The sequence below is a fragment of the Diadema antillarum genome, unplaced genomic scaffold (assembly GCF_040938485.1).
Source record: "Diadema antillarum isolate AM-2024a unplaced genomic scaffold, OU_Dant_1.0 seq00001775_RagTag, whole genome shotgun sequence".
NCBI lineage: Eukaryota > Metazoa > Echinodermata > Echinoidea > Diadematoida > Diadematidae > Diadema > Diadema antillarum.
This window is the reverse complement of record NW_027272456.1, coordinates 177,100-204,828: the sequence shown is the minus strand read 5'-3', so window position 1 is coordinate 204,828 and position 27,729 is coordinate 177,100. Positions and strand designations below refer to the sequence as shown.

General features: G+C 39.6%; 1 protein-coding gene across 2 annotated transcripts; it reads left to right on the top strand.

Moving 5' to 3' along the window:
- The first annotated feature begins 530 nt into the window (after nucleotides 1-530).
- On the top strand, nucleotides 531-27,729 carry LOC139712244 (protein regulator of cytokinesis 1-like). 2 transcript variants are annotated; one of them, XM_071624080.1, is made up of 14 exons: nucleotides 531-648; nucleotides 5,078-5,333; nucleotides 6,196-6,429; nucleotides 7,077-7,247; nucleotides 7,907-8,056; nucleotides 9,509-9,656; nucleotides 10,829-10,965; nucleotides 11,976-12,071; nucleotides 13,222-13,368; nucleotides 14,104-14,226; nucleotides 14,792-14,905; nucleotides 17,931-18,113; nucleotides 23,543-23,570; nucleotides 27,629-27,726. In XM_071624080.1, the coding sequence occupies exons 1-14, from the start codon at nucleotides 632-634 to the stop codon at nucleotides 27,664-27,666; spliced, it is 1,842 nt and encodes a 613-aa protein (XP_071480181.1). In that variant the 5' UTR covers nucleotides 531-631; the 3' UTR covers nucleotides 27,667-27,726. The 2 variants fall into 2 exon arrangements, with proteins under 2 accessions (XP_071480181.1, XP_071480182.1); XM_071624081.1 differs by lacking the exon at nucleotides 23,543-23,570 and having other exon boundaries at nucleotides 27,629-27,729.

The following is a 27,729-nucleotide window of genomic DNA, read 5'->3' as shown; positions in this document are numbered from 1 at the left end:
CTCATCTTGTGTGTAAATGATAAATCCTAATTACCCCCGAAAGTGCCTGAAATGAATGAGTTAAATCTTATATCAACGTAAGAATGAAGGACTTGGGTCATTCTTACATTCATATAATAGCGCCCTCTCTCATCCTTCTCCCATTTCTATAGCAGAATATCATGTATATGAATCAAAGAACGACCCAAGTCCATATGAATCAAAGAACGACCCAAGTCCACCACACAAAATGGCCTCTCCACAATTAATGTAAAATGTTAATTGTCATAATAATATATGTTCTAATTTGTATATACAATGTTGCCTTCCCATCACAGTTAAATAGAATATTATTGGACAAATAAAAAAGATATGAAGTTTTTTTTAGTTTACTCGAAATGATCTTCCATGGACTTGGGTCGTTCTTATATTCATATGGCTCTGGAAAAAAAAAAATGAACAGCGCCATCTACGGAATTACAGAAAAACGTTGCGCCTGTGGCGCTCGGCATTGACCAATCGACTCGCTCCTAAACACTTCAGCGATCAATTCAAAACTGTAACAACATACGAAACACAACACCTGCTGTGTGCAGCGTATAAAGGTGGGGCAAACAGTTGGACGAACGCGGACGCCAGAAAATCCTTGACAATGGAAGCAAAACGCAGGTAAAATACATACCACACCAATTTCATTACTATCTCAATGTTATTCATGTTTTACAGATTGTAAATGCTATGGGTACAAAAGGGTTTAAACAGAGGGTTCGATTCCTCGATCTTCTCGATTAAAAAGAGAGGATGACCCGACCGGCCCATTATAATCAATGATAATGCGTGGACTGTATGCATGTGTGTGGACATGGCCTGGTTGCATGGCCATATGGCGTGCGTCGTCTGGCTGGGCTTGTATGGGAACAGCAGCTAGCAGCGCCATAAACCGGTACACTTTTGTATCCTTTATAAGACTCCTACTACATGTATCTACACTTATGCAGTGAATATAGGCAGAATCTATTGGGATTGGCGAAAATCTTGTAAATATCTCTAACATTGTCTAAATGCCATGCCCATTTATTGGCATTGTATTCAAGTCATAATGAAATCTTCCATTCTTGGTAATCATGTAACGTTAGAAATACACACCTAACGTTACTGTTCGCTTCGCCGTTTGTCAATTAAATTTTGTGCAGCTATTGGAGATGCTAAATTGAACCGTATCAAAGAGTTTTCATGGAATTAGAAAGCCAAAGAAGGGAAGAAAAATGAAAAATCGGATTTGAAAAGTACATCGGTCACGAGCTGTCTCGGCGTAAACTTAACGTTAGTATGGTTGGGCCTGGGGCACCACCTATCGGCAGGGCACCTTCCCATCGGCACCCTGCGTATCATGGCTGTTTGCGTATAGAACGAAAAGGTACGCGCGGGATTATGTGTCATTAGCTATAAAAGACAATAAAAACGAAGAAACAAAAATCAAACTCAAACAAACCAAGCTAAAAATTACACATCCGCTCAGTAACGACGCATGGCTGTGAAATTCACGTGTATTACCTATGGCCTGTGAATTTCACGTGTATACCTATGGAGGGGAGGGGGTGCCGATCGCAAGGTTCCCTTTTTAGCTGCGTGAAGAAAACGGAACGCACGCACTAAAATTGCGCTATTTTAAAACGGAGATTCATAATCAACGAGACGGTCACGACATTCAAAACTGCAGTATTTATGGCATATTTGAGGTAAGAATTAGGCGGATTTGTGTTATATTTTTAGAATAAACAAGCTACAGATCCTTAGGGTGACGATACGTGGTACCCCCAACCCTACAATGTACGTAGTGCATTGATTTCGTACAGAACGATATTGATCGATTCTGACAGTCTCTAATTAGCCACTTATCAACAATATCGAACACTACACGTGGAATACATTGTATGTGTATTTTTTCCCGATGCATCTTAGGAATTCTTTTTTTTTTCTCTCATTAATTTCTTTGCCACTATCTTGATTATCACTATTCAAATTGATAGGGCTTACTTTTATACAAGGATTTAGACGTCCGTTCTTTAAAAATTGTGTCAAGTATTGATTGTATGAATGACAAAAGTTGATAATGTTTATTTTGAATAGTGTTGTAACCAAGGGAATAGGAGGATGAAGAAGGAAGTGGAAGAAAAAGGTAAAGGCTATTCAAAGGAGGGAAAGGGAAGGGAGAGAGAAAAGAAGAAGATGAGAAGGAAGTTAAATTCAAAGGGGATTTGTTTTTCCACTTTTTACTGTCAAGCCAACGTAATTATTGTGGTTTAACACCGAACAAGCGGCTGTATCACAGACTATAACGATCGATACTTTCTTATATCGCTCTTCTAGATAGTCGGTCATCCATCGTGCTACGCTGACAGTGACACAACAGTAGCACTACAGTCGATCGGCATACTTTTGAGTCAAAATTAGCTATTTTTCTTTTTTAATTGGCCATGAAATTTCATGAAAACCTCAGATATGGTCCATCTTGACATTTCTGATAGCCGAAAGAAGTTTTCATTGACAAATTAAGGAAGGAAATGGTAGGTGTGCATGGTGTGCATTTCTACATGATTACCGAAATCTTTATTCTTAACCTCGGCCTAGAGCGCTTCGTCAGCTTCACACAGTTCATGTCATGTACACTTGATGTATGAGTTTTAAATACTTCGTGTTCGGGCTGGTTGCAGTTAGTAAAATCTATGATGACACACATTATTACACTTCACTTGTATACTTGGGTGACCCACACCTAGCACCTCGCCATAGACGATAGTTAAAGGACAAGTTCACCTTCATAAACATAAGGATTGAGAAAATGCAACAATATTAGTAGAATACATCAGTGAAAGTTTGAGGAAAATTGGACAATCGATGCAATAGTTATGAATTTTTTTAATTTTTGTGTTGGGACCGCCGGATGAGGAGACTACGACAGCTTGTGAGTCATTATGCGTACAACAGTATAAAGAAAATGTAAAAGAAAATTCAGCATATTTTCACTTTTTTCGCATAATAATAGAGCACTTGACTTGCCTCTTTCTAAAGGCAGGGGGAATAATATTACCCATAACATTTGTCGGTAACGAGTCAGGGGAATGTGTACTTTTTTCAAAAGATGGAATTTTGTGAAATTCTCTTTATATTTTCCTTATATTGTTGTACGCATGTGACATCTAAGTTATTCATACACTGCAGTAGTCTTCTCATCCAGCGGGTATTGCACAAAAACTTCAAAAATTCATAACTTTTGAACCGATTGTCTGATTTTCCTCAAACTTTCAATGATGTGTTCTACTAATGTTGCTAAATTCTCTCAATCCTTATGTTTATAAAGGTGAACTTGTCCTTTAATGTTCAGATCTATGCATATTTGAATCACATTTCGTCACTGAAATTCTATGATAGTATGAAATCCCACTCACGATTACAGGAAAAATGCTGTAGATTCCAAAGGAACCACAAGTTGACTGTTTGATACCAGAAATTTCCAGCTATCGTTCTCAATAACTCGGCAATAAATATTGCCAAATATTGCCGAGTGCATGCACAAATTTCAAATGCCATTTTGGGATTTGCTTCTTACTTATCTTATGCATGTATGCCTGGCGTAGGCGCACATTCTGCCGAAATTAGCCAGCAAGTGTGATGAATTGTCACAGTCAGGCAGGGTATGCTGGCTACTGACCAACGTTTATTGGACCGGGCCCGCCCAGTTGCTTGCTAGAAACTCGAGTTGCAATCAAACGCAACTGCACATCAAATGCAAGTAGACACTATCGCCTGGAAGTTACATTTGATAAATCTACATACACCGGTTTACGTTAAAGTTGTGTTTGATATTATGTGTACGAAATCAAACGCCCTTTCAGCAATGGACTTGTCTTCAAATGCAGAGTTGCGTACAATTTGGGTGACTTGCGTTTGATTTTTCAAGTTCTCACAACTGGGCTTAAGAGCATCACATCAGATACAAGCTTTCCATCAGAGTGACTGGCTAATTTCAGCAGATAATGTGCCTACTAGGTGTACACATGGTTCATATCGGGGAGTAGCACAATTAAGATAGCAAGCGAGTAACAAATCAGTAAATGTGTGATTTCTGTAGGCATCAGGCAACATTGATGGCAATGATTTGCCGAATTTGGTTCGCAGTGGCATCATTGAGAAGCGGAAACATGTCATTGATTAGTAGCAGTCATTACTGCAATATAAACACATCAGGTTGACATACAGTGGAAACTTGCTGAAAGTGGGAGGGCATTACAAGACTACTGTCTTTCCAGAAGCCCGACAAGACAGGTAAACAGGTGAACAGAGTACATCACATGTACACATTTCTGTAACCAAAGGTAAGTGTCATTTTCAGGTCAAAACAGTGCATACAGTAGTAAGGGGGGGGGGGGGGGGATTTGAATTGCACATGGATGAAAAATGACAGATCAGAGGTGACATGTTTTCCATTGAGATTCTCCAGAATGATGAAACAAAACAGTCTTGTGTATGGATTGACCTCCAAATTGTGTTGGGGTGGACCTAGTCGAGCTTCGTTTTTGGTGACCTTTCAACCACTTCTGCAGAAAAAAACAAACAAACACAGGCCTTAAATGCGTGCACTGCATGTGAAACTGTGTAGCTCTGCCATATTACATGTAAGACTGGGTCAGTGCAGGAGGCCGAGCCTCATTTTTGGTAGCATCGGCTTTCAATGGTAGTCTAGACTCCTATACACACGCAGTAGTTACGGCACCATACAAACGTTAAATTTGTGCATGGAAGCCTGTTAGCCTTACTTTTCATGACAGAGAAGGATCACAAAAACAGATTCGCTGTCACTAAAGTTAGAGGATATACTGTACTCACATTACTGCTTCCTACTGTGAATCCAGCAGAACAGCAGAACGAGAAATTCAAATTTACCATCATGCCACATGGAATGTGCAGAATGCCAAATTACAACCATGTCCCTTGTCTTGGAGGAAATGTCTTGTTCCAACCAGTTTTTAGTGACAGTTGAGTAATAACTTACATTCATATTGTGCTTGCTTGTACTTTGACCGCTGTGGATCTGTAGAGAGAGCATGAAGATGGAGATCGGCCAGTGTCTGGAGCAAGCCCTGGACAAGCTGCGCGACATCTGGAACGAGATCGGGATCTGCGAGGAGCAGCGCGTGGACAGGCAGAACGTGGTGCTGCTCCACATCCGCAACCTGCTGGGCGAGATGGTGAAGGAGGAGGAGTCTCTGCAGCAGCGGCTGCTGAAGAGCGTCACTACCTCCAAGGAGAAGGTCACATCACTCAGCCTGGAGCTGGGTCTGCAACCATTTGAGGTGAGTCAGGAAGGGCTGTCACCTACTATATATGCCATTTATGCTGTATATAGCCAGTCTAATTTCATGTGCATCAGAAAAATGACATTACAATTTTAAAAGCTAAATTCGTGATTGTGGAGCACAGTACTATCATGCATGGTACACTTTGTACTGTGCACTGCTCGCCAGTACATGTGTGCACATCACATTCATGTTGGAATCAGAGTTGATATGTTTGCATGTTCTTAAATTCTGAAGTAATCAGACTCACAAACTTTGCAATAATAAAAACTCAGCGAAATAATGTGTTTAAACAACACTTGACTTGAGCCCTGGCAAGATCTATTGAGTAGTAATTACCTGGTATTTCCCAATCCTCTCACTTGCCATGGATACAATGAAGATCAGGAGGCAGAGACTAGTTATGCAGGGCTCAACATTAGCGATGGCCCGAGGAGACTAATAATTGATATCGGGGCCATCAAATTTTCAAAAAGATTATCTTTTGGTGGCCCGATTAGGCAACTGAGATTCTATGTGAAGTGCTTTGTTTCCTATAATACTCAATACATTTCTTAATTTTTGGGGCCACTAGAATATCAGATTTTAAGATTTTAAGGACCCAAACGGGCCAGCAGAGGAAAAAGTTAATGTTGTGCCCTGGAATGCGTATGCAACTCTCGGTTTGACACTTCACATTACTTTCAATTTTCTTTCGCATCAAGAGTTAAGACCTTGAGAATGAATGTCTGACCTGGAAAATCCCCAGTGGAAAAGCTCACTAAATGTTGTAACTTCTCATGTACATGTATGTACCTATATGAATGTTTAAATTTTCATGCATGTACCTCTCTGAATGTTTAAATTTTCATACGTGTAGCCGGAGTCGGGGCTGTCCATTCTCCAGCTCGAGAAGGCCCTGCGCCTCCAGGTGGATACCCTCAGCACCAAGAAGGAGGAGCGGATGACGTCACTTGAGAGTCTGAAGAAGGTTGAGCAGCATTTGTGCGACATCCTCTGCACCACGCCCTACTACATCCCCACGGGCACAGTACCCACCGAGGAACAGCTAGAGACTCTCAAGGAGCACATTGACACGCTATCCACAGAGAAGGTTTGCTTCTTACTACTCCATTTGCCGTTCTGACAATTAATTCCATTGCTTGCATCAGTTAGTGTGTGTTTGTTTGGTTTTTTTTTTAGGTTCTTGTACAGTAAAAATAGATGAATGGCAAGGAATAATTTCCCTCCTCAAAATTAGATACTGTAAAGCAAGAAAAGTTTGTGGCATGAAATTTGCAAAAATTTGACCAGATAAACTTTTCGCGGCATGACATTTTTGCAAATTGCTACTGGCATTCAATGCATGTAATGTTGACAAGAACTTTTGTGAGGGGACGCATGCATTTTTATTTTGCAAATCTTGGTTCTTGTAAAATTCACAAAATCAAAATGCATGCGAAAAATTTTTTTTTTTACTATAGCACTTTGTGTCTTTTGAAAAAATATCAAAGTGGTATGCAATTCTATGTTCTGACAGTTTGACAGTTTGAGGTTTGACAGTTGGTGAGTTTACCAAAAATGTATCATCACAAAAACATGTTCAGTTTGAATTCAACCCATACTGTGCCCATCTAGCTTACATCCTGTGCTAATGTGCTAATCCTACAGTTCCAGCTTTTGCAAAGACTAGGATATTTAATAGTAGTTGACTTGAGCAAAAGACTTCTTTTAATTGGTGACATTTTGTTGTCTTTGTAGGACCAGAGGCACAAGACCTTCACCAGCACCAAGAAAGAGATCCTGGTCCTCATGGACCACCTGGAGCAGGGTCCTGAGACTTCCTTCGAGAGGGAGGTCATCTGTGAGGAGGAGGAGTCCTTCCTCCTCTCCAAGGAGAACATCCAGGCCCTCAAGGATCTTCAGCAAGAGGTGGGATTCTTTCCTCTTCTTTCTTTTTCATCATGGTTGTGTTTTCTTTAAATAATTACCGAGCAACTTTTGAGAAATTTATAGATGCCTGCATGAAACATGTGGTCATAGGGTAAAACTATGCACACAATATTAAGATGGTTATCACTTCCATGACGCTAACCTATGGGCCAATAGCTCTTGAAGACTTGTAACGATGGTAAAATTCATTCACAGTTTTGAATTAAATGACTTATCCTCAACAGACAAATAAGCAAAAAGAATAGGAAACAAATTGAAGCATAATGCATATCAGAGCTACCCTCATGGAACACTAATGCCTTATAAGTACAACTTAGAGACTGTAGTTCCTTTACCCCAGGAGAGACTAAATTTGAGCATTGTCCAGTTGGTACATTGATGGTACAACAGTGTATACATGTATATTAGTTCATGCCATGGTTTTGCTGTAAATGAAATGTAATCAAATGAAATGTCACAGGCAAGACTGTTTCATGTTATTCTCCCATTGAAGACTAAATCCCCACTACAGTCGGGCAGATGTCTGTGGGAAATGCATGTTGAACTTATAGCAAAATCAGCTCACCCTCAACGGGTCAAAGTTAAACTCTTTACACACTTGTTATGAAGGAAAAAATGTCTTGAATCCCCTTCTCCAGCTTGAATTCAAGGACACAGAGAACAAGCACATAGCGGAGGACTTGAGGGACAAAGTGACAGCATTGTGGAACCGACTCTCCATCCCGCAGGAGGAGAGAGATGTGTCAGCCAGCAAACTCGAGGGACACAAACCGAGCACACTCACAACCGTAAGCATAGAATTCACTGGATAAGACAGCGGTAGTTCAGTTTGTGAGATAGTAGGAAAAAACATTGACAGTTCTGCTCATTAGAAAACGGGGAAACCACCAACACTGTCCACTTGGCCCACATCATCATTTCTTCAAAGAAAGAACTTCTTGTAATTCCTATGACTCTAGGGCTGCGTTTATCTAACTTGAGAGAGAGAATCATGTTTCAAAATGCGTTTGGAATGGTGTTTGCAAACATGGTTTGAAACGCGATTCTTAGGGTGCAGCGTTTATCTAAACATACAATAATATATTGCAATTCAAGTGTTGTCACTGCGCAGCTGCTTTGCGCCGTTTGACCCTGGAAATAAAGGTGAACTGCATACCACCAAACATGCCTCATTCACACACAAATGGGTAGAAAACACAACCAGAAACAGCTGGGTGTTGACCTTGAGATATAATCGCATTTCAAAACAGCATTGCGATCTACTCGCAGAAAGGCGATCGTGATCTGAAACGCGTTTGAAAGCATGGTTGCGTTTATCTAACCCCGAAAATGCCTCAAACGCGTTCAGGATCGCGATTCTGCCTCAGAAAATTTTTAGATAAACGCAGCCTAGAATTTACAGCATGAAATGTGGTCCTGGTGTTCCTTTTCAATTAACATAGCAACTGAGATATGGTGTTAGGATTGTTGTAATGTACAAGTGTCCCTCATATATTATTTTTTTTTGTTAGGTAGGGATGTATGTTCTTACTATGAGATGCTCATCTGTTTTTGTATTTTCGGTCCTTTTATTTTCTGTCTTTACTGAGAAAGAGAGCGATGGAGAGAGAGGGAGAGAAGGAGAAACAGACAGAAAGTTGGAAAGATTAAAGTTCCTTGCCCTCATTCTGAAAGAAAATTTGAACTTCCCAACAAAGCACTTGAATAATGGAATATCAGATTTTTGAAATGATCCAAGATAGCAACATTTGTTCATCAGCACACAAAGACAAGTTGCAACTCAATGTCCCATGCAGCAGAATAGACTTCCCCATCTGGGATGGATGCCCTCTTCAGACTTTCACATTTACAAAGCAAATTCAACTGTAGACATTCCCTTGATATACATGATGTACATGGAAACCTCTTTATAAGGAGCTTGCTTCCAGCGAGGTACCACTTTTAATGAGGTGAATTCGGCGGTCCCAAATTTGCATTAGTGTATTTACAAGGTAGCTGGTCACTTTTTTTAGTAAGTTTTGAACAAGGTCTTGTCTTTCAACAAGGTAATCCTGGGGGGCATTTCATGCAGCATTTTGTCAGACATTTTTTCTGACAAAGTTACTGAAATCCTTGCGTCTGATTGGTTGAGAGCAAATTTGTCTGACTAATTTGTACAACAAAATGCTTCATGAAATGCCCCCCTGGTGACCTCCTTGTAATGGGGCTTCTCTGTATTTGTCTCATGTCTGCTTCCCTAGTTGCGCGAGGAGGTCGCCAAGTTGGAAGATCTGAAGAAGAAGAATCTGAAGAAAGTTGTGGACGCGATCCGTGAGGAGCTGGAGTCATGGTGGAACAAGTGCTTCTACAGCCGGCAGCAGCGGAACCAGTTTGAGGCCTTCTACGACGGTGGGTTGGACTGCCTGCTTATGATGACACTTCTGATCCAGTTTGCTCGATTGATCTTGATTTGTAGCTACCTCTGTGGCATCAGTACAGTAATATTGTAATGCCCAAATTGTATGTCACCTTCAGATTGGTGGGTAATGGTTTCCTAGATGAAAGGAAGAGGATGTGGAATAGTATAGCTGAAAAAAAACCCAAAAAAACAATGATAATATTAAGAACTATAAAAGCAAAGTAGCTCATTTCCATCCCCACACGCATGCTGAAAATCGCCCAATTTTCCAATAAAGAAGCCTTTTATTTCCGTCATCAGCTTCCAGCTGCGCGGTGCCTCGCCTGAGCAGAGTACGCGAGAGTATGCGATTTAGAGCGCATAGATTATGCAAACCTCAAATACACGCAGCTTGAACTCCCAAGTTCATTGACCCTATCTGCCAACAGATAAAAAATCCTTTAAAAATCCATTAAAATTCCTGGATCACTACCAAAATTTGAACATCTGTTCATTGTGCCATTATCAACATTTCCTGCAAGTTTCATCCAAATTCGTCCACAACTTTTACACAGACAGACAAACAAACGCTGATGAAAACATAACCTTCTCCTTCCTTGATGGAGGTAAGAATTTTACAGCTATAAGCAATATTTCAATTCATATCACTGCTTTTTGGCTATGTGAAATTTGCTGGGAGGGAGAGGGTGGGCATTATCTTATTTCTACCTTGCCAAGAAGATTGCACTATAAAGATTACATCACAACAGCAGAATATGGATGCAGGCAACAATTCAGCTTCAGAGCTTTGGTTACACATTGAAGGTATCTGTTCTCAGAGAATGTTGACTGAAACTAGTGATTACTGTTTTATTTTATTTCTTTTAATTTTCGGTTATGTACAGGATGTTCTAGTCTTGGGTCTTAAAGGTATATTTTTTGAGGTTATGAGAATTACTACACTGATAGCCTATCTTGAAGCATTTGAAACCCTTTGGTTTGAACATTCTGTGTGTTGCCTACCATGCCATCCATCATCTGTATAATGTTTCCTTAAAAAAGAAAGAGCATAAAGAATCAAAGCAAAACAAAACAACTCAATGTACTGAACAGTAGTGTACCAGTGAGTTCAGAGAAGAACCGCATCAAGATTTTAATATTTCTCCTTCTTTGTCAAACTCAGATGTTATCACAGAGGAGCTGCTGACCCTCCACGATGAGGCCCTGGTGCAGGTCAAGAACTACTACGAGAGCAACCAGGAACTCCTTGAGGCTGTCAGGAGGAGAGAGGACATGTGGAAAAAGATGCTGGAGTTTGAGGTAGCCGGGGAAATCTTCTTTTTTTTTTTTTCTTTTTTTTTCTTTTTTAAATACAAATACAGTCAACACCTTGCTTCGTTGACCTCGCATAAGTTGAATAATCGCCTAAGTCAAAGGTCTTTTCAAGTCGTCTTCTCTTTATATTCTATTGATTTTAATCCCTCATAAGTCGAATTTTCTCTAAGGCGAAGCTATCTCTTCAGTCCAAAGAGATTTAACTTATGCAAGGTTAATCCGTTCCTTATGGGAACTTGGTATACCAGGTTCCCAAGATGAAGACAAGAGTGCCTGCTTTCATGGCCTAAATTAATATTTCTTTGAGTTATAATGCCCAGAGAAATGGGTGTGATAAAAAGATGAGACTTTATTCTATCAGCATTTCTTCTCTCTTTGTTTGAAAAATGCGTATATCATATCATTGTTTACTATTTTTCTGATTTAGTCTGCGCTTGTTCTTGCACTGTAAAACTCGTATGAAAATGTACATAGCGATCAAAGCTGAGCTCAGTAGATTTCTGTGTTTGCTGACCCCAGTCACTCCATACGGGTGTCTGGTTTTGTATAGAACAAAAGAGTCTGTGAGCCCATCAGCGCACGCTCTATATTTTCTTTGTTTGATGCCGCATGAAGTTGACCGTGGAAAGGGGATACATATTTCGCTTGACTGCTTTCGCACTGGTGGATTACCAGCCTGTCCGTATTCTGTCAACAGGCAAAAAGAATCTCATTTTGGGGTATTAAAGGCACTCAGAGAATTGCGGAAGGAACGGGTTAACTTTATTAGCATTGACTCAATCCATACTTCATTTTTTTGGAGAGGAATAAGCATAATAACCAAAATGGACAGCCAGACAATACTAAGCCATTTACTCATGGTGGATTCATAGCAATCTTCTTGCAAAGGAGACCCACAATAATAAATAACTATTATATACTTTGCATTCAGCACACACACACACACACACCCCAAAAAAAAACATTCACCAGTCACATCTTGTTTCTCTTTGTAGAAAAAAGCCAACGATCCAAACCGCTTCAACAACCGGGGAGGCAACCTGCTGGAAGAAGAGAGGATAAGGAGAAAGCTCAACAAGGACCTGCCCAAGGTAACCCCCCGAACCCAGTTTCATGAAATACAGTGATTCTCTACTACTTCATGGGCGGGGCTCACAATATGCCACATCATACTGACAAAGTAGAGCTGCAGACTGCAAGGTGGCTCCATTCTGTCTTCAAAGACATACTTGAGCATTGCCTTTCACAATTAAATCATTTTGTAAAACATCATGACGGCTAGCTTCTACAAATAAGTAGGGGTGGTCATCTGTCTGGGGGTACTTCTTCTGAATGAAATTGTTTGAAAATTTAAAAAATGTATATATTGGCCCTTTATCAAACATTTATTGATAGTGAATGACATGCACTACGATTATCAAGTCTTGACTACAGTACACTCCTGTTATGGCGAATGCGGTTAGAATGAAATTCTGGTTACAACAAAATAAAGATTTAGGCCGCAAAATAATCGGCCCTATGTTTTTTATTGTTTTTTGTTTGCTTTTAACAACATTTTGCTATAACAAAAGAAAACTGCCAAACCCAAGGACTTCGTTATAATGGAGTCCACTGTATCATATTCATAAAGTAGACAGATCGTTTCAAATCCAAATGGTCACTTAAACAGAGGCTAATGTAGCTGTTAGTAGCTCGTAATGGATCCCTAGGTAATAGACATTTGTGGCAAGTTGCAGTTATTGTAACTGCTCATGTTAAACAAGGTATGATGTTCAGACTGTTTGCGCCAGCCTCTGAAACAATGTTTTTATGTCATTTTCTCGTGGCAAAACGTGTATCCATGCATTTTGTCTGCAAGTTGCCTACCCAAGTGCTATCTTTATCTTTGTTTCAATGAGCATTTTCTCTTCTTGATTCACAGTATGCATTGCATGATTGTGTTTACATTACATTTTTCAACCCTTTTAAAACCATGCTGTGTGCTCTCAATCAAAACATTCCTTTAGTGTTGTTTGAGGCTTTGTTCTTACATTTGTAGATTGTTGATGGTTGGAAATCCTGTAAAGGACTATGGCTCTTCTTCCAGCTTAAAAGAAAAAAAAAAAGGTATTTGCTCAGATCAGTTCAGTGCTCACCCAAGAAAGAATGCTTACAGTCCTTCCTGCTCGGGAATATTGTTCATTGTGTACCACTAATCCACAGACTGATAGCATTGTTTTATCCTGGGCATTTTTACTCCAGATTGAGGCGAATCTTGGTGAGCGCATCGCTGAATTTGAGCAGGAGACTGGCCGAGACTTTCTGGTGGACGGCTGTCGCTTCATGGACTATGTCGCTGCCCAGTGGGCTGCCCATGAGAACCAGAAGAAACTGATTAAAGAGGAAAGGGTATGTCAAATCTTCCTCTCCTATGGAACATGCATGATCAGAAACGATTTGTTCTGACCAGAGCAAACAAGTGAAAACAAACATGAGTTCATATGTGAGCATAAATTATAGTTTTGTTTTGTTTCTTGATTGCCAGAAATGGAGAAATGTGTTCAAGAGAGCAGCATCCTCAAACCTTCATCAGTTTTCACTTCCTCATCTTGCATGATTTGCACCTTTACTAGACATGGATAATCTGCTTGGTCTTCCAGCAGTTCAACAGGATGTCTGTAGTTTGTTTATGCTGATGTAAAAATGTAAACTAATCTTTCCTAAAGGATGTATTCATGCTAGCACACAACTTTACGATTTGCTGGTGAGGAGTTGCAAGCACAGTTTGCGATGTGTCAAAGGAAAATTCCGGACTAGTCAAATAAGAACGCAAGAGTGAAGTTTTATAAGCACAACAGTGCAAATTTCATCAGAATCGGAATGAAGTTAGGACATCATCAACTCACTCATGAGCAAATTCATATTTACGGTTTGAGACCTGCTTTGTGAAATTTAGTAAAACTATACAATTTTATCCCTTCATTGATAAATATCCAACTTTGATCAAATTTTCACTGTTGTGCATTTAAAATGTTACTCTTTTTTTTATAAGACTAATTGCCTTTTAACTTTTCTGTAATGCTGTTCATAGTGAGATGTAAATTTACATGATACCCTTCTCCCCCATGTGATGTTTTTCCACAGCTGCGGGCCCGCCAGAAGCAGACGGAGGATGAGATGCTGCACGGCAGCAAGCCCAACACGCCTGTCAAGAGGCGTTTCCTGGGTGGGGCCTCCTCCAAGACACCAAACAAGAGACCCAGAGGGGTGAGTGAGGATGTGCTGTGCACAAGAAGGAGAGAGAGTGAAGCCACCAAATGTGTCTGAGCTGCAGCCCATAGCAGTAAATTTACAACAGCCAGTCAGCTTGAACCATTTGTTGAGTTGACGCATCAGTTTTTGTGACTGATACTAGTTGTAAATATCTCATCAGCACCTGTTCCCTATGTCTGCTTGGGATACCCCCTGACACTTCATACATCTCCACATTTTCTATCCCATTTTAAAAAGTCTTCTGGTTATTATAATTTTCTGAAAGAAAACCATATAATTTGGGAACTCTGATGTGCACTAGGACAATTCTTCAAGTGGTTTAATTCCTGAGAGAGGATTACAGAACAGTATTTGAATAAAGTATGAGATCCCTTTCAAAAACGAAACATAATTATACATTGCAATATTTTGCCCTGTTGCCAATTTTACAATATCATGTGAATCACAAAATGTGACTCACATTGCAAAATGTTGGCATGTGTATTGTATACCCCCCTTGAAATTTGCAGTCAATTGAAAGGGAAGGTTGCAATAGTTTTCCATCGTTATTCTGCCACAGATGAACAGGACAGGTGTCCCAGCCTCACCACGTCCTGGCCTTGCTCACAGTAGCATCATGCCGTCCCCACGGATGGCCAGCTCCAAGCCACCCAAGGGCATCTCCACTGCTAGGGTAAGACAGAGACCAAACGCAAGGATGCTTGTCCCTGTGCACCCCCCCCCCCCCCCCCCCCCTCACGGATTGTATGTTCACCACTGTTCTCTGTCGGTATGCATTTGTCCTTGCATGTCCTTGCATCAGTATATCACGATTTGCATAACCATCACGATCTGTAACACGAATTTGACGCTGAAACCATTCTATACATGCATCAAACTGAAAATCTTGTCAGCGCCCCAATCCTACAGCTGTATTCCCAGTATTGGTGAGGAATTGGAGCTCCATGATTGTGGCCAAGTTGTGTGGCCAGTGTAGCTTGCATTGAACAAGTGAAATGGGCTTGGTCTGTAAGAACGTAACTTGCATATATGTATGAGGAAGCATCATGGTCAGTGAATTTTGTGTTACGGATCATGGCAGGTGTGCAAATGGAAAGCCCCTCAATATCACCTGCATGAAATCACTATTCATAGCATCCTTCATCATGTCCGTTCATCACAGCTTGTGTCTAGTTTCAAGTAATCCCACTTCAAAACTCTGTATGTTTTTCCTTCTGATTTGTTTTGATTTTTTATCGTAATTTTTTATTGAGTCATTATGAGCACAGTTGAAATAAAAGTATCAATAGAGCTTGTTTCTGAAATTCATTACACTAATAAATCAAGAGGATCTTTTAGTTGTATCTGCCTAACTTGCCGCCCACTATGCACTGGAACCCCAGGCTGCCAGATTGATATGGAAACACAGAATATAGGTTACAGGTATGCAAAACAGCAGAGATCAAATTCTGATGATATCGCAGCTTATAATATAGAAAGGAAATGCACTTGAAGAAAGCTCTTTGCATGTATTCTTATTGCATTTGTACCAGAAGTCGCACTCGGCAATTGAGGTGTGAGCACCTAGATGATTTTAGCCTTTAATATGTCTGCATGTGTTCATAATTTTTTTTCTTTTAATTTTTTTTTTGTATGTACCAGCACAGACAGTAAATTACACTCAGGCCTACAATGAGAAACTCAGCAGACTCCAATCTTGTTATCCTTTAATTTATTTTTTTTCTTTTTCACAAGCATGCTTCTGATCTCTATATATCTCCTTTCATTCTTTTGTTTTCCTCCCTGCCTTGCACAGTCATCCACTAAACCTCCGCACATTCCTTTCCCTTCACCTTCATACACAGCCAGAGTTGCAGTAAGTAACCCCATGACCTGCAATCTTTCCTATTCTATCAGATCTTCCTGACAGGAATCAGTTTTAATCTACTTTACTTTGCTTTACTTTACAGCAATGTTTGTACTCCTAGCTCCAAGAGCATGTTCGTAGTAGGACTTTACTTTACTTTACAGCAAACATAGTCCTTTAAACTCCAAGAGCATGTTCGTAGTAGCAGGGTGGTCCATGAAGGGTTTTAGCATATTGCATTGGCAGACTTAACCTTTTTTTTTTTTTTGTGAGACATGTTGGGCACCATGCCAACAATGGACAATGTGTCAAAGAAAAAATTTCTCTGAAATAAGTCAGTGTGTCCATAAATGTACCCCCCCCCCCCTTCAAAAAAAAAAAAAAATAATAGTAATGATAATAGTCAAGATATTAATTTCAGACCCGGCCTAAATTACAACTCGTTCACCATGGTCTGAGGTTGAAAGCTACAACCCTAGCTTCAGGCCACCCCAGGCCACAAGGGGCTTTGAGCACATTCATTCTTTCGCAACTTGAAGACTTTTCTTTTTCCAACCAACATGCTGACATGCAATATATGGACCACCCTGGTAGTAATTGACAGCAAAGTACTTAATGTATCTTTATAGTCTGCTTTAAGTTGAAGCTGCTTCTGAATCACCCAAATGGCTTCAAAGTCTCCTGCTTTGGATCTAATCATGATATTTGTAATACCATTTCAGGAGGATTACACAATTTTTCTAAGAGTCATTTGTTCACTCTTGTGACATCTGACATACAAATTACTCAAGGGTAAACCTTCATGCGCTTCTAGCTGCAATAAGCCATTAAGATGATACATCAAATGCTGCAAAACATCTGTCTGACTTCATATGAATAACGTCATCTCATCATTATTACCTCTGTTATGATATTTTATCAAGATAATGACTACCCCAATGCATTTGTCAGTATGTTGTTTGTCTGACCCCCACTAATGTATGAAAATGTGAAGGAAGCTGGGGCAGATCTAGCTTTTTGCCTGGGGAGGGGGTTGAAGTAATGAAAATGTTTCTTGGCCGCCCCCCCCCCCAAAAAAAAAAAAACCAAAACAAAACAAAACACAAAAATGTAAATAAATGAATAAATAAATAAATGAATAAATAAAATACGATGAAATAGAATGAATAAATAGATAGATAAATAAATGTTATAAAAAATGTCTTCACATTTCATGCCACCACTTCTCTCCCAAAATCAACTGACAAGCACAAAAAAAAAAAAAAAAAAAAAAAAAAAAAAAAAAAAAAAAAAAATCAGAACAAAAAAAGAAGCAAAGGAACAAAACAACAATATTTTGACCTTGAGCTGAGCCGGAGACAGAGTGCTGGAAAAATATTGGGTACTGTGTGGGTCTGCACACATGATGCTGTTTTTCCATGCACATCACATGAATTTACATGTATAGGAATCATGAAAGGTTAATGCAAAGACAATGAGCCATTGTGAGGCAGCAGAAGAGATAGGGGAGAGGAGAGACATTGGGGGGCTAGTGTAGAGTTAGCAGCAAATTTACAGTGGCTTTCAGACAAAGAAGAGTGTCTGCCTCTGTGATGTCATGCTTGAATATTGCCAATTTATCATAAATGAAAATCATCATTCCTTTGTATTCCTAATGCTTCGGTTTAAGTCATCTATATCATACGGATTGGTGACATGGTAATAAAAGACATAAATTTGGGAATGAGATGATGTCTCATTGTTTGTAATGTGTTTGAATATATGCAATTTAGCTCCTGAGAATATTTTTTCTAAGTTGTTTTCAGTGTCTTTTTGAAAAAAAAAACCAAACTGTTATCTCCTTCTCCCCCAGACCCCTAAATCGCTGAGGAACACCCCCGCCCGACTGGCCCACCGCAGGGTCCTCGCTGAGAAGAACGGAAATGATATGTCCTCGGCCTTCAGCACCAGTACGGTATTGGGCGGCCACACTCAGTCCACTAACATGAGCACCCTCTCCACCGCCTCCTCATGCGGGACCTACACTGACTTTGCTGTATGTATTCACATCTCATTCAGCATTCATTCATTCAATGCATTTGTTCATCTAGCAGCAAGCATGCTATCTTATTTTAATTTTCACACAACAATAGATATATAATGTATTCTTAAATGAATCCCACAAGAATTGGAACAATCATTCCCCAGCATTCGCACTGATTCCCACTGATCAGTTACTAGCTTTCCTCTTTAAGCGTCATGGTATCAATATACTCATCCGCAAATTATCAGAAGGGTTTCGTGGGCAAAATGTATTACCACCAAACACCAAACATCACACCCTAATTTGAAATCTCATCAACTATGCATATTCTGGAATTCAAAATACAAGTGTATGACAAAACAGGTACCCGTGAATTAGCTTTCTCAGTTCTATAATATTAGCTCCCTTTCATTGTTTTAAAGAAAAAAAAAACTTTGGCAAGATTAATTCATGCACTCAGTTGATTAGATGAATTTTGGGGGGCCAATAAATGTGAATGAGGCACCGTGGTGGAAATGAGTTATGAATGTGACACATGCAGGGTTTACAGACTAAGTTTCTTTCAAGAGCCCGATACAAAATGTTGAGATACAGCATCAACATTCATGACTGTTACTTTCATAGAACCCTCTTGATTAGTGAGCCAAGTTGCAGTTATAGAAATATAGCTGGTTGAAGAATCCTGAGTATTTCTAGATCATATTCCCTGCGTAGTCCTTTCATGATGAACTCAGTTGTTTTTTTGGGAAAAAATTCTGCTCCAAATGATTTATTACAGGGGCTACATGCACTTTTCCCTGTTATACATAAATGTGGGATTTCTTTAAAGAAAACGAAAAGCAATGGTCTCTCACTAGGTGCAGTAGGACATCACAAGGTAGAGGGGGGGGGGGGGGGGGGGGGAGGGGGATGGGACAAACTAGCCCTGTCCTCTACCATGCACTTTGTAATCAAGAAGAATCACACAATTAAAGGGTGTGTACAGTTCTGGTCGAGGTGAGGATTTACCTTCTAATGTTTTGCGAGATATTCAGAAACTACTCTATGAGATGTCAAAGAGCATGCAATTCTAAAGGGTATCAAAAGTTTATTTGATGAAAATCGGTTTTGAAATGGCTGAGATATCCAAAAACAAGGTGAAAGTAAGAGATCCTAATAAACTTGTGGCCTGTCGCCTTTTATTATTATCACTTTTTTTGATATTTCAGCCATTTCAAAACCAATTTTCATCAAATAAACATTGAATCCTTCTTAAAATTACATGCTCTTTCAAATTTCATAAGAGGTTTCTCATTATCTCACTTAGAAATGTTCAAAAAATGAATCCCTTACCTCAGCCAGTACTGTACAGTCCCTTTAAACCTAATGATAATGGACACTCTCAGATAGATGTACTGAACCTGTGCAGAATGCTCATTTGTATGTTGCACAGTTTGTCTAGCTGCAAGATGCATGCTCTACAGTACACACATGTGAATGTCACAAAGTTGGTTTGACCACACGCAACCGTTGGGCCATACTGTGGGTGTAGCAATGGGGGAACCAGATTATTCAGCGATGCCAGTTTTCATGCAGGCAAAAGCCTGAACTCAGGACCTCTGTTTCTATTCTGTCTGGCCATCTCTGATTTTTTTTTTTTTTTTACACCAGTAGTCTCAGTTTGCCAACAGGTGGTGCTGATTCATGCACCACACTAGAAGACACTCAATGCACAAGATGTTTTAAGTGGTGGGTTCGCTATTGTGTGGCATATTTTCATAGCACCAGCTACAAATATAAGAGACTTTTTGGCTGCATTGTTGCCTTACAGTCTGTATTTCTAAGAAGATAGTACGTGACAAAGCCAAGAATGAGGAAGGAAAAAATAATCTTTGCCATCTATTGTGTCTGCCTTTTGTTTGGATAGACTTAAACCTCAGACTGTAAACCAGTAACCTGTGCAGTTGCTTGCAGGTGGTAGTCAGTTTTGTTACAGATGTTACATGAAATCACAAGTGGATGATAACATCGGTGACACAACATTTGCTCCTGCGACAATTGCTCCTGTCTTATTTTCTCCAAAGACTTAGGGTAAGGGTGAGGGTTGTGATCAGGTGTTAGGTTTAGTTTGTTATTGGGATTAGGGTTAGGGCTATGTGTGTGGGTAGAATTTATGTTTGGCTTAGCATGCAGATATTTCATGGGAGCAATTGTCGCCGGAGCAAATGTCATGGAACAGATAACATCTTGTCAAAATAACAAGTGCAATGCGTGGAGGCAGTCTTTGGGTGATACAGTGGCTGCTTGTAACACAATTATGGTTATCACATACCCCTCCATCCCATCAAAAGTATATGAGAGAAACATATGACCAAACAAAGTTTGTCTGGCTTCATAGAGACCTCCCTTCCAATGTCAATACATCATTTTTTTTTTCCGCTCTCCATCTGTTACTCCTTAATCCATTTTCCTTTTATGCAAAATGATATGGTGCAAAACAATTTATCTCCAGTTGTCCTAAACAAAAACTTTTTTAAACAAAAAGTTTTGGGACCTCAAAAGTTTCCCTGAATTTCCTTGTCTTAGTTGGTGTTTCAGGTTAAAGTACCTTTCATATAACTGACACTGTGAGACTTACTCGCCCCAAAGTGCTCTCATGTCTTACTAATCATGCAATAATGATTTCGTACCAGAGCCGCCACCGTACGGCGGCGAGGTAGTACACGTATTGTACGAAACCATTATTGCATGATAACTGCGACCAGCAGCGTGCAGCCCCATACAAAACATGTGTACGCATAGCTAACTGCGACCAGCAGCCCCATACACATAGCGTAATGGGGCTTCGCATTGTAGCATCCAGGATCATGACAGATTTAGTATCGCGGGTAAATATCAACTTAAAATCCAAAAATGTCTTCAATTTGAAGACTTACCAATTAAGTTGAAGTATTGAGAACAGGCTTCAGGCAACGTTGGGTTCTGCCAATAGTCCCTTTCTGTTCAAATTGATGACTGAGTGCGACTCGGTCGAGAGGACCTTGGGAGAGCTACATACACTGAATACTACGGCCAGCGCATGCGCACACATCACATGCGCACAAATTTCAAATCCATGGACGGATAACATGTTTGTGTGCGCATGCGCTGGCCGTAGTATTCAGTGTACAAAGTATGTAGCTCTCCCAAGGTCCTCTCGATCGAGTCACATTCAGTCATCAATTCGAACAGAAAGAGAGTATTGGCAGAATCAAACGTTGCCCGAAGCCTGTTTTCAATACTTCAACTTAATTGGTAAGTCTTCAAATTGAAGAAATTTTTGGATTTTAAGTTGATATTGACCCGCGATACTACATCTGTCATGATCCTGGATGCTACAATGCGAAGTCCCATTACGCTATGCGTATGGGGCTGCTGGTCGCAGTTAATTGCATGATTACTGAGACATGAGAGCACTTTGGGACGAGTAAGTCTCACAGTGTCAGTTATATGAAAGGTACTTTAACCTGAAACACAAAAATTCAGGGAAACTTTTGAGGTACCAAAACTTTATATTATCTTTAAGAGTGCAAACATAGTGTGATAACCATGCAACAGGAGCTCATATGTTATCTTTACTGTGTTTATTGATTAAAAAAAGGAAGGGTTACAGCACATCAAAGTGAGTCATGTGACCCATGGGATGGCTCTAGATTTCACTTGCCTGGGATTAGAAGTGACAGCACAGGAAAGACAAAACAAAAACAGACAAATAAACTAGACTAGAACAGACAATAAAGCCAACTCCTCTGCAATGTACTCATCTATGACAAAAACCCAAACTACCTCCAACATTTCATCCTTGGTCCTGACACCATGCATAGACCATCGCACTGAGCAGTGACAGAATATCCGAGGCTCCCTGCACATAGCCGATCTGTACTGTGCTGTGCTGTTGACTGTTGGAAGTGAAACCTCTGTTCCTCTAATCATTGTGAGAGTCTGTGGGGATGGAGCGCAACTGAAAGTGACGGCCCCCACACACACACATGACACTCACAAACATACATACCCACACATACAAGAGAAAGGAGTCATTGATAAAAATGAAATGTAAACTAAACGTTGAAAGTGACATACATAGCAGCATTAGCACCAGGTGTGGATTTATGACTGCAAGGTGTGTCCCAAAACAGTTTGTTGTCACATGGCTAGGTACAGAATGCTCTGCTGTCCGCTACCCTTTGCACGTTTACATACTGGTGTATAACTCTTTCTGAAAGGCCCACTGAATGATTCTTTCACTCCTATAGTAAAACCCTAAATTCCTTTCACCCATCAAAGAAATGAGACATCAATGAAGCCAAATTGTCAGCTAGTTATTAATTTTGGACAAACTGAGGGCACATTAGCCTTCATACGGGGGCTGGGTCACGTATGCATTTAATGTGTACATTTTTACTTAACTTTTGAAAGTGTAGGTTGCGCTTCTTGAAAAATAAAGTTAGGCAGGATGCATGTGAATGGTCAGTGTCAGTCTGTCTTGCAATCATTCTATGAAGCTCTAAACTACTAGTATAGTATCCTCGGATACTTCTTGTGCCCAAGTGAAATTACAGTCGATAAATCTAATTTCAACTTGGATAATCAGATGGTTACAAACAGGCATTTGGAAATGCACCCTCGATATTCTAAATCCAGTCCGTTTTCACTTTGCATAAAAACAGCACTATGTAATGTCACCTTTCTGCAGTTCCTCAGCATCAACCTGTAATTCACGTAATCGTTACACTCGTTTTTCATATTACCATTCATCAACGGGAGCATTGAAGAGAGCAGAGGCATTTTTATTACTCATAGGTAGAACTGAATATTAATTCAATACTTACTAATGCAGACACCTGTGAAGAAATTCTATTCAGATGAGATGTCCATTACTGGAGTCTACATTGCCGACTTTCAATCTGCTTTAAGACAAATAAGTGAAAATACAGGATATGATAGTCATCAAGATTGTAGAAATATGATTGACACTCAAGTATGATTGATACCCTTGTTAGTACATTTATTCTTAAATACATGAAATATTCTTCACACTTGAATACTCTCAATCTGTGCAGAGATATTACAGACTGTGTTGACCATGGTACCTCATTTCAACAAGAAAGACAGTGAAATGCTCAGAAACGGCAGAATCACTAAGGAAAGATGCGTCTCAGAATAGTTTTGTTTTCAAATGTCTGGGTACATTGCAAAGTTGACTGCTTCTATCGCTGTGTACTTCCACACCCAGGGTTGGAATATTCATTGTGTGTATTTTGGATGAGAAAATGCATGATGCTGAGAAGTGAAGCTGAGTTTCAAACGTTTGAAAAAGGAAGTTGATTTCATGAATGAAGATAATTCCAAAAGAGCAAACATGGTCACCTTCTGGGGGGCTGTAATACATTGTATGTGCATTCTGTTCTCTTCTCTGTTCACAGGCTACTGGTCACTTGAGACCTAAGACTGGTCAGTCCCACACATATAAATTATACTGAAACTTATCAAGCCTAGCCTTTCTTTTACCTTCACTCTCATGTAATGCAACATATACTGGTACTATAATGTGCGTTAATCCATATTATAATGGCATTTAACAATTGGCGCTCTAATGCATAGTCATCATAAAGTCTTCATAAAATATTTATTGCAGATCTCCCAACCATTCTGAAAATGGAGGAAAAACTCCCAGATTTTAGTCCCTGTGTTTTATGCCAGATTCCTCTTTTTCACAATGGAAATGCGATGCCGTCCAGTCTAAAATTTGATATCAATCTGGCTTCTGGACAAGACTGATTTTGTGCTCAGATAGGTTGGGGGATCTGTATTTAATTCAGTGACATATCAGGCAGTGTATAAGAAAGATATACTATGCACAACTTTAGGGGAAGGGATTTTCATTATGAAATATTTGTGTGTGTTCACTTGCTTCCATTGGAAAAATGGTGTGAGTTTCCTGCATGCTAGAGTTCATCTCAGTAGTCATTTCACTGTGTGTTCCTCCATTTTCCCAATAAAACAAAACAAGATAGTAAGGATCTGGTAATTTACAATATATGTGTAATGCGGATTTGTTAAACTCTCAAGTTACAGTCAATAACAAATCATGACATAATGTTCTTAAAAAAAAAACCACACACACACACATACACAGATTTCATTGGTCTTTACTCTTTTGTAATCAAATGTTACATCACATTTTGGTCCTTCTTGCCATTCAAAGCTTCTTAACCCTAACCAGGCCGGGCTTTTTTGGGTGTTCTGTGGCCGGGGAGGGGTTGATTCAACCCCCCCGAGATCTCGGCCTTCGCTCGCGCAATCACCATGAAAATTGGCACATACATTACCTGTTGCGTAATCTACCAAACTATTTTTAAAAAAATGGAGATTTTCCTCATAATGATTAATTATGTTAATATATGCGTAAAATGATACTTTTTGCTCTAAATCAGAAATTAAAGCTCCTAGAATCCTAATTTTTGGTGATAACATTCTTTGTAGTATTCCTAACAATGTACATGAAAAAAAAGTCTGGTATCAAAATCAATTTCTTATGTATTTTATTGTTTTATGAATTTCTTATGTATTTCTTTGTTTTTCGACCATTTGTTTTATCATTTTTTTTTCTCAAAATTTATGACAGAACCTATTTCAAGCATAATTATGCTAAAATAAATTAGTTTCAGCCTCTGAAAGTGAAAATAATCATATCTTTATGAATAAGAAGAGAAAACTCTATTTGCATAGACTTTATACGCAAAATCACGTTTTTGAGCCATTTTCGGTCTGACAGGCATGTATAAAAGGTCGCGCAGCATCGTAACGGTATGCGCGATTTTCGCGAAAAGATTTTCGTCAAAAGATGCGCAAGACTTGAAAGTAAAAAGTCAGCGAACGGCGCGGTCAAAAAATTTCGCGCGGCAGAGTAGTCGCGAAAAATGTCGAGGGGGGGGTGATTCAAACCCCCCCCCCCGGCCTTTTTAGGGTTAAAGTATCTTAAAACTTCATTATGAAAGTGGACAATGGGACATTTTTCTGACTATTTGTACTCTTCTAATCCTGTCTTTCAAAACAGTATCTAGATATCTCTATGTGGAGGGAAACTGATTTCACCAAAGGCATATTAATAATTAATAATATAATCTTTCCCTCTATTCTTCATCTAGCCTCATGGTATTACCTTCTATACACCTCTTATTCTTTTTCCCCAGCATCTACGTTGCTCTGTGAACTGCATGATATCTTTCAATAAACCAATAAGTAGCGCTGATGTTTGTTTGTTTTTTTTGTATGTCCTGACACCAGCAAAATGTGAAATACATAAATTGCTTGCTAGAGACTCATGAAAGTCAGGCACATAAACAAAAAGACACACTGACTCAGAAACACACACAAAAAAAAAAGTTGATGAGAGGGAGAGAGGTTTTCACGGCGTGAACTCAAAGACACACATTAGAATGTGCATTGTTTCTTAAACGATTCTCACAACAACAACAAAGAAGAAGTGCGGTGTGAGTAGGCATCACCAAATGAGATGCCACCTGACGTTCATGTTGGATTTAATAAATAGAGTGAATTCAAGCAGAAAGGCAATTGATTTCATATTAGGATAGACCTAAAGAGTTATAACAAGAGGTTATGGTGGTAACAAATGATGCAATTACAGATAATGACAAACTTGTGCACAAGGTTGGGTTTGTTTGTGTTTTCTGGCTGGGCTGGGTTAGTGTGCAGCCCTGGTTAATGGATCCCCAGTTACAGGACAAAGACTGTTTCTTTAAAATTGATTTCAAGTCATGTTTGCAAGCATTGTACACATACAACTTGTAGCAGTCCTCATTGTAAACACATGACAAACATTGCTTGTCATGTCAGCTTCATGGCTTGAAAGGCATTCCATTTCTGTAGACCCTTGGGCAGGGTACTACAAGAGACATAAATTCTATCTGCCCCAACAGGCATCATTAGCCACCTTCACATGTACAAAATAGCGGGATAACAATTGCGATCCATATCTCGAGATTTTTGTGCAAGGTTTCACAGGTACAGAAATATCCCACTAATTGGCGTACACAGTGCTCTTCACTGTGTACGCTTCTTTGTGCCCTTTGTTCTTGCATGTCACAGTGGTGTGGTGCGCACGCTGTTGTGATGTGCACTTTGACTGATGGGATATAAAATCTTGAGATTATTAGGTCCAGCGTTCACACGGACAATACGGGGCTAATTATCATGATAATTCAGAAATAAGCGCAAGATATTTTGGGATTTGCATGACGGTGCTGATCGCAATAATTGGTTGGATTTTTGTGATGCAAATTTTGAGGTTGTATCCTGCTAATTCGCTTATGTGTGAATCCCACTATTGCAAGAGTCCCCATACTTCATAAATGAGCATAAACTCAAGTTCCTTTTTCATTTTACCTGCCCAACAGTGAGTTTTATGTACATTGTATGCATATTTCATGAATGCATGGCTATACATTGCAAAGGCTAGCAATGGCCACATTTCCTAAATATTTTCTCTCTTTTTTTCTCTTACTCTTTGTCACATTTTAGTCATAGCATGGAAGCATGCAGATCATTTGTTCTGAAGTCATATGCACTGTCAAGTCAAAGATCCAGGACCTAGCATTGGCCCCTACCCCCCCCCCCCCAAAAAAAAGAAGATAAAATGAAACTAGAGAAGCACTCTGAGAGCACAGACCCCACCAAGCAGTTCATTTCCACCACTGATCTTGTTCTTCCATAGAGATCAGTGATCTCCACCAATACGTGTAACGTATGCATGCTGAAAATTGCCCGATTTCCCAACATAGAAGCCTTTTGGGGTTTGAATTTTCTTCAGTTCATCTCCCTCTAACAAATGAAATTTGTTAGATTACAGATCAGCAATTGTGATCTTACAAATTTAATTTGTTAGAGGGAGACAAACTGAAGAAAATTTAAACCTCAACCTTAACCCCTCTACTTAATAATCTCTTGCATAGAAGCCTTTTGTTGCGTCATCAATTCCAGCTGTGCGGCGTGCAGAAACTAGAGCGTGCACTTTAGTGCGCGTCTGCAAACCTAAAAAAAAAATATATGTGCAGCTTGAACTCCCAAGTTCATTGACCCTACCTGCCAATACATCAAAAATCCTTCATAAAATTCCATAAAATTCTCGCATCACTACCAAAATCTAACCATCTATTCCTTGTGTCATTCTCAAACTTTCCTGTAAGTTTCATCCAAATCTGTTCACAACTTTTTGAGTTTTTTCGCACATGGATAAACAAACAAACAAAAACAAAAAAACCACCAAACCAACGCCAATGAAAACATAACCTCCTCCCATGGCAGAGGTAATAAGGATAGTAACAATTAAATAAATGTGTTCTTGTGCTGTCTTAGTGCTGAGAATCGAATGCCTGAAAATAGCAGATTTAATTGAGGAAATGCATGCAAGACTGACAACGAAATGTATGAAGATGATTCAAACAATCAACTTACTTCAATCATCCTTTCTTTCTTTTTTCTCTTTGCAGAAGGAGCTGGAACTGAACACCCGGAGATACTGCCGTAGCAGCTCAGTGCCATCTCCAACATAGACTGCTGTGAGGCAAGAGGGTCTTCAGTGATCTCATGC